The following is an 8354-nucleotide window of genomic DNA, read 5'->3' on the forward strand; positions in this document are numbered from 1 at the left end:
TTTTAATTCAAACCACAGGTCGAGAGGCCTGCTGAGTGGTTTTGTCAATTAATGGTGCAAAAAGGTCATTGTGAAAACTCATAACAATTTATGAATATTACTCTAATTGAACTTGAAGTCATGTAAAGGAGTTTTCCACACAAGAGAGAACATTTTGTTTTCCCTGCAATTGTATAACACATTTCAATACAATATGATGTATTACTTCATGATAAAATATGAAAGCAGATGCCCTGATCCACATTTTTGTTGCTTGTAGTTGGGGGAAATTCATGAATTCTGAATTGCTTATTTGCACATGCTGTTTGCATTAAGAAAATGCTTCACTAAAGGAATGATCTAAATCATGTAACAGTGCAAAAACGCTCTTAAAATGAATGCTGAATGCAATTTGTATAGTGTAATTCCCTATCTTGCAGCCCGAATCTGAGTGCTGAGTTCTGTACGATACTAACTTGATCTGGCATAGTGTATTCCTGTGATGGCAAAAGCTGAATTTTCAGCATCATTACTCCAGTCTTCCGTCACATGATCCTTTAGAAATCATTCTAATATGCTGATTTGCTTCCCAATAAACATCTCTTATTATTATCACTGTTGAAAACAGTTGTGCTGCTTAACCTTGATACATTGGTTAGGATTCTTTGTTAAATGGGAATTTCAAAAGAACAGCAATTATTTGAAATAGAAACCTTTTATAATTTTGTAAACATTTTTACTATCACATTTGATCAGTTTAATGTGTCCTTGCTGAATAAAAGTATTAATTTAAAATACTGACCCCCAAACTTCTGAACGGTAGTGTACACTTACACTACAGAAACTATTAACAGTACTAACGCTTCTTCGTTTTGTTTTCAAATATTTTGTCTCATGGGAGTTTCCTCTTTGTCTTTCTCTATCATTTAGCATTTAAATGCGGAGATATAGTGAAAACAATGGTATTACTCAAAGTTAAGTGTGAGAAAAGCACTTAAATCAATACTTTAAGTCTCTATACAAATCACATAATGGACTGTAACTCTAGGCAGAAAGCTTCTTTGAAACCAATAACTCATCAGCTGTGGTAGACGTAATAGTTTTGACACCTACCTGTGTGATAGCCTGGAGGAGTCTTCCATAGCTGTAGACAATCACGATAAAAGGGAGAATAAGGCAGAAGAAAAACAGACAGACAATGTAAGACACGTTGTTGGCCGTCCTGGCGGCCCAGTTGACACTGCATGTGGTGCCGGGACCCTCCGGACCGTAGCAGCTCCATCCAAACAGTGGTGGAAGAGTCCAAACCATGGAATATATCCAGGAGAAGGCAATACCCATGGCCACCTTTCTGTAATTAGTAGAGTCGGCTTGCGTAGCCCCCATCATGGTGCAATAGCGCTCGTAAGAGAGCACCGCCAGCGAGATTAGAGACACAACGCCTGTACAAACAGAAGAGAGATACAGACAACACAACGCTCTGTTATGAGTAATAGCTGTGGTCCTGGGTTGCTTACAGATCATTATTGGCTTTGAGGGTTTGTTTACATCAAGTAAAAGGCCAAAATCTGCAGATTTATCGCATGCACTGCAAATATACATCAAGCTCAATGCTGTTGGTTTACCTTGCTTAACAGGAAAAATTTGAATTTAGATGCACTGCATCTACACCGTGAAAAAACTTTTTTCGAAGCTGTAAATAAAACAGATTGTTGGATTGTTTTACAAAAAAATACTATGTCAGTCTCAAATAATAGAAATTTAATTTAATTTGTTAATTTTCTTTCTTTGTAATCATTTGAGAAATTTGGTTAAAATTGTTTCAAAGTGTCACACTGTGGTTTCCTCAGGAACAGACTTATAGATACAAACTTAAAACTTTAATAATAGTAATCTAGAAGAAGCTGAGAGGCAGGGAAAACACACATAAACGCAACAGAGATCAGACAAAGACTGAAAGAAAGGGTGCATTTTAAATAGCAAACAGAACCGAGATAATTAATCATACACGGCTGGGACAAATGAACTCATAATGATAGTAACCATAGAAATGAAGGAGTGGTGGGAAAAGAACAAAGGAAAACAGGAACCAATCAAAACACAAACTGAAAGTCCAAACATGCACTGACATGTGACAGAAAGTAAATCATACAACTTTTTTTTCAGTGCACCTGTTTTGCATCTAGCTTTTTAAAAACTATATATATATATATATATATATATATATATATATATATATATATATATATATATATAAACTATTGTAATTTTAACAGTAAAAGACTGTAAAAAAAAAGAAGCTGTTAAGTTCCCTTTACAAGTGAAAAACTGTTTTTTTCTGGACCTTTTTTTATAGTAAACTACTATTAATGTAGTTTTTGGAAGTGAAAAACAACGGCTCACCTTAAAGGGGTGGTTGATTATGATTTCACTTTTCTAACTTTAGTTAGTGTGTAATGCTGCTGTTTGAGCATAAACAACATCTGCAAAGTTACGACGCTCAAAGTTCAAAGCAAAGGGAGATATTTGCTTTTAAAGAAATTGCTTTTTAAGGACTACAACAAACGGCTGGTAGGGACTACACAACATTCCTCCCAGGTTAGTGACATCACCAATTAAAAAATTTACATAAACCCCGCCCCCTGAACACGATTTATAGATTATCATGACAGAATATGCTAATCAATGACTACACATCAGCTACATAAATTCATCAACTAACCATTCAGAAATGTTGTCTACATGTTGTCACTTCTTCTTGAGTCCCTCCATCATTGTCCAACTCCGGTTTGAACATAAAAGGCTAAAAGTTTTTGAAATTTTCAGTGCGTGTCTGTGTGAGGTAAAAGGACACAAGCTCTTGAAGCTCCGCCCCCTGTGCCGGGAGCAGCAGCTCATTTACATTTAAAGGAACAGACACAAGTGTTTTTGCTCACCCTAAAAAAGGGACAATTTTAACATGCTATATAAAAATATCTGTGGGGTATTTTGAGTTAAAACTTCGCAAACACACTCTAGAGACATCAAATACTTATTTTACATCTTGTGAAAAACCTTACATTTTTTCTTAGAAAAATTCTGTGAAGTGTTCAGAATTCTCTGTTACACTTCACATTTCAAATAAATGTATTCTTAGCTTTTTCTTATCAGCTATGTACATAAGGGTTTTATACTAAATCCTAAGTTGTGAAATTAATGTTTGTTTGTTGCATAACTTGCATTATTTTAGTGTTGTGTGTTTCCATAATGGTGTTTTGTTTTTGTGTGTATTACACGTTGTGCCTTCTATATACAGTATTTGTATTTACCTCAGCTTATGGAAAAGTTATTTGTAATGAACTTTGATTCATTTTTCTTTTCTTTTGGTTGTCAGTTTCTCTCAAAAGTAAAAAGGTAATTTTTGTAATTTGATATATAAACATTATTTCAGGTAATTAAATATACATTTATTTTACTGTAAATTTAAGTTAAACTTAAATTGTTGCAACAATATTTTGTTACAGTAAAGGCCTGGCAACCACATCTGCCTTTTTTATTGTAGGCTACTGTACAATTCAGAGATTTTTACAGTGCCATAAATAATAAGAACCAGATCTTCTACTACGACAAAGTATTATTTGTCTCATCTTATCGAGTTCCTCTTCAGATAACCTGCTTTAGTGGGGGGAATTGTGCACTCCTCCTCTGACATTGTATAGTGTACTGACATTTGTGCTGGCAAAGCCAAAAAACTCAGGTGGATCTTAAATTATCTCACCTGAAACTGAAGGCAGCTATCATGTCACTGCCATTTTAACTGTGAAGAGCAGGTGTTCACACTCATTTGAGATGTGACTAACTGCAGGGTCTCTTGGTAACGCGCAAGGGAGTGTCTCACGATCAAGCCAAATGTATAATAGTGCAAAGTAAAGGTGTCAAATGTGCCGGTACTTCGATACCAAGTTTGATACCCAGCAACAAACAATAACAAAACAGTTTTACAGAGTAGGCTACAGACTCAATTCAGTGCATGATTTATGAAACGACTTTAATTTGTAGCAAACAAATACAGGATTATAATAACAAAGTGTCAGAAGTTGTAACCCTACCATATTAATTATTCAAACGAGTGGCTTAATTAAGGCTTGATTAAGCAAAGAAATAAGGACTCTACCATTTTTTTTTTTTTTTTATCAGCCAAGTGGTCAATTTGTGGCATTTAGGTTTGTTGTTGTTGTTGTGTGAATTTGCAGAGTTCACCAAACTATGTTAAGCAGAAAAAGTAAAAACTTGCAATGTGCTTATGTTTCCCGTCTCTTGCGCAAACTCTTTGGGAGATCATTTCATGAAAATTATCTCAAAATCCAGCCAACTTCATCATGAAGAGCTTTTTAGAAAGACCTTCGCTCAAAAATTATTCAAAGAGACTATTAGCTTGAATATTTAAACTATACGCCTGAAAAAATATATATATATCGAGAACATTTTGATTGTTAATAGTCATATTTCCCCGCCTGGTAGGTGTGTGTACGACACCGATACATCTGGATAAAGCTATGTCTTCATGAGCCTGACAATGTGCTTGATGATTCAAAGAATAAAGGCTGATATTTCTTATACAAGTATTAGCATTGTTAGTGTAATTTATTCAAGGTAGATAATCAGAGAAAGAAACGTATAGTCCGCTGCTTAAACTTAACATCATTATGGCATTAGACATTGTTAACGAGTAAAAAAGCAACTTAAATCATATATGCATGGTGGTTCCTGATGAAAGCTAATCAAGAAAGCGAGTAATGAGCCTTTTCAAAGCAATGAGAGGCATTTGTCATCAGGCTTTCAAGGAGTGGAACTGATTACAGAGCTTTTCTCCATAAAAAGCACACTTAGTTCTCCCATAAGCACAGTTTCATCGAACCAATGCCGATTCATTCTGCTTTGTTTAGCCGAGGTCCCTGACCGGTCACTTAGGGTTTGACAATTACAATGAATCAACAATATTCTTTAATTACCAACTAGGTTGTACTTCTAAGCACTGATGTAAAAATTTGTTGTCATGTAATACAGACCAATTCGATCTTAAGGGGAGCTGGCATGAGAAAAGTGACACCTGTTAATTAACTACAAAACAGCTATTCTACTGACTGGAAATACTACACTCATCTCTGCCCCATCAGAGCCTGTGTTATGGGTCAAGTACAGGACAGCACACATCTCTTTTCCCTGAAAACAGTTCTCCACACCTTCAGGTCGATTGCTAAACCCCAATCAGGAGAGGAATACACCTCTGCCCTGGTGTGTTTATTCCAATTATGGAGACGTATGGGTCTTTTCAACAGTACACTGTACAATGTTTTCATAATCTTTGTTTCCAATTATTTGTCATTTCTACTTATTTAATGAGTTTTCAACTCATTTAATAGTTCCAATTTCATTTTCTTCACCAGTAAATAGATTAAAAGTGGTGAAAAAGTGCAATGAACTTATTACTGTGGTTTGTAACCTTGGCAAGTTTTCAATTTTAGTGGGTTGAACTTTTTTTGTGTACTTTCCAGCATTTCTTTTTGGTGTAGACTCGAGTCTTTTCTTGTTCACAATCACATTCCTATACAAAAATGTAGGCTACTACGTGCCACCACGTTATAGTATCAGATCATGTACTTTGGAATAGCACTAAAGTGTATTGCAGTCTGTGGTATATTTCCAGAAATATGGTACTACACTTTTTGTGGAACATATGTTCCATAAACTAAAGCATAACCAGAGGAGTTTAATCTATCAACAAGAAAACATCCCTTTAAACTGATTGCCATCTATGGGCCGAGGGGAGTTATCCTGCTTTCCTATTATGTGTAAACATACAGTATATATATGTTGGATGAAGCAGCTATATTTAGGCCTATGTTACAACTGCATTCATTTTTGGATTCTGTGCTATAAAGAAGAAAAAAAAATCAAGAAACCTTTCAAGAATCAAGAAAAAAAGGATAGAATCACAAAAAATTTAGATATCAATATGATGTATTTTATTGATAATAATAATAATAAATAAATAAAAAAACAGACCAAACAACGTTGGTGGGACGTTAGCTATATTTGGTTCTTTGCAATAAATGGTAACACTTTAGAATACTGTTCTTTCATTAATGAATAACTACACAGGAACAAATGAAATGAGTAACGGACTATTAACATTCTAGTACTATTAACTAGAAACTTTGATTAACGAATTAGTAAGTTATAAGTGTTACTACATCCTTCTCTAAAGGAATTTGATCAGTATATATCAGTAAAAAGCTTGATATAATATTGACTGAAGTCATAAGCTTTTGAGGTTTTTGTAAAGTTGTGGATAGTAACTCAATAGACTCAAGTGTTACATCTTTCCAAATGAACTACTAATTATTTGGATCAGTATTCTAAAGTGAAGATCACACACTAGTAATGACTAAAGTGTTACCAAATCCATCGGAAGGAATTAGGCTACTGTTTTTCTTTCAAAAATCTCAAAAGCTTACAATGACTTCTGTCAATATGTATTTATCATTTTTTTTCACTTAGCCTAATTAGTTCCTGTTGTAACACTTGAGTCATTACTAGTGGGTTACCATTACCTTTTATCATAAATTATCCATTATTCATGTTAATTATGAACCTGTATAGCTTAGTTCTCTGGGAGGTAGCCTATGAAAAAATTTGTTACTGATTAGCTAATGAACAACCACATTCAACCGCGCTATTAGTGTTATTTTGTTAGTTAATAGTAGTTACTAGGATGTTAATAGTGCTATACTCATTTGTTCCTGTGTAGTTATTCATTAAGGAACAGTTTTCTAAAGTGTTACCCAATAAACTTTCCAATATTAATGGGAAATCTTTCTGTCCCAACAACGGGTAGTTTATTACCACAACAGCAAACATTACACTTTAATAAGTTGCAATTATTCATATTATTGCAACTTTTGGAATGGAAAAGACTTCTAGAGTGGGCGTAGCGGCAAAGTCTGCCTGGCGAAGCCCCGTTAAACTAGCAGCGCGAGCACGAGTCTGACAGGAGGCTTCTGAAGCGAGACGCTTTACCTCACGAGAAATGATTTCAAAGATTTATATTAAAACCATGCAAATTACACGATTGCTTTTCAGATATCATTTAAGTGTATAGGTTACCTAAAGGTAAGGAGGATTTTAAAAAGAATAATACGACTAGAACGCTGGTAGGTAGGCTATTGTCGGTTATTCAAATTAGTCATGATGACATAACTTGAGTTCAGAACGATAAGTTAGCATGAAGAAGTATACAAATATACTTATACATATCTCTCTTTATTAATCACACTATTATGTTAGACATAAACATGTTTTTGAACAAGACATGAACATTTTGACGACGTAGTCTACGTCGTAGCGATGTTTCCAAAGTGTCCCAAAGGGAATGTGCTAAAACATTTCTGCAACGTTGTGAAAATACGCATTTAGAATGTTATAACATCGGTCGTATGAAGTAGGCTAGGCTATCTAAAAGGCTACACAAACGTTATAATAACACTTTCACGATTAAAAAAAGCGTTATTAATATGGCTCGCGTGATTCCAAAGTACCAAACTATGGCAACTGCACGCGATTCCTAATTTAATCGTTTATTGACATCGCTATAACATATACAGACTCACCCAGACATGAGTTTATGAAGCCATACCACACGCATCCCGCGCGTCCGATGAGCCACCGTCCCTGCGTACTGGCGGCGAAGCTGAACGGAGTGCCGAGGACGCACACCAGCAGATCACTGACTGCGATGCTCACCAGAAGATAGTTCATGGGCGAGCGCAGCACTTTGTAGCGACAGAACAGAATGAGAACGAGCGTGTTGTTGAGAAACCCGAAAGTCCCGATGAATCCAAGGCACACCGCGACCACCAAGTGTCCCGTCGGACTCAGAGTGTGTTCTAAATGATTCTCATCCAAATGCGCGCTGGTCCCGTCACCTCCTCCAGCGCACCACGCGCAACCCCGACTCATGTTGGACTCAATCATTGCACCATTAATTATGGCTTATGTAAAGGATTTAGTCAGTTTGCTTTTTAAACGAGAGTCTGTGCTTGGTTTTCTAACCCATTGTTTCAGTGGGACTGGAGTTCACCAAACGCTAAATGCAGAAGTACATTATTGCCACAGATAGAGGTTTCAAGATGTGGTCAAGCCAATTATGCCCCTCCTTGGGATGAATGGGAGTTTTTATTACCCCCCGCCTAGCTGACGTCTGCGTCTCAAGCCACCGATCTTCATATGCCAATATGCCACTCTTTCCTCGTTCATTTTTCACCCTTAAAGCCATCCCTTATATTTATTCACCAATATGCAAAATGCTAATTATAGCTTTAAGGGTGAAATAAACA

The 8354-nt window shown here is 35.9% G+C and overlaps 1 protein-coding gene across 1 annotated transcript in view; it reads right to left on the reverse strand.

Annotated features, from left to right (window-relative positions):
• Nucleotides 1–8007, reverse strand: part of tmtopsb (teleost multiple tissue opsin b) — a 31745-nt gene extending 23738 nt beyond the window's left edge. Inside the window, exons 1-2 of the mRNA XM_079602749.1 lie at nt 7629–8007; nt 1093–1421 (exon numbers count right to left, since the gene is read on the reverse strand). Coding sequence (XP_079458875.1) covers nt 1093–1421; nt 7629–7992 — 693 coding nt within the window. The 5' untranslated portion in view covers nt 7993–8007. The remainder of the gene's footprint in view (nt 1–1092; nt 1422–7628) is intronic.
• Between the last annotated feature and the right edge of the window lie 347 nt (nt 8008–8354).

The sequence above is a fragment of the Phoxinus phoxinus genome (genome assembly GCF_949152265.1).
Source record: "Phoxinus phoxinus genome assembly, chromosome: 24".
NCBI lineage: Eukaryota > Metazoa > Chordata > Actinopteri > Cypriniformes > Leuciscidae > Phoxinus > Phoxinus phoxinus.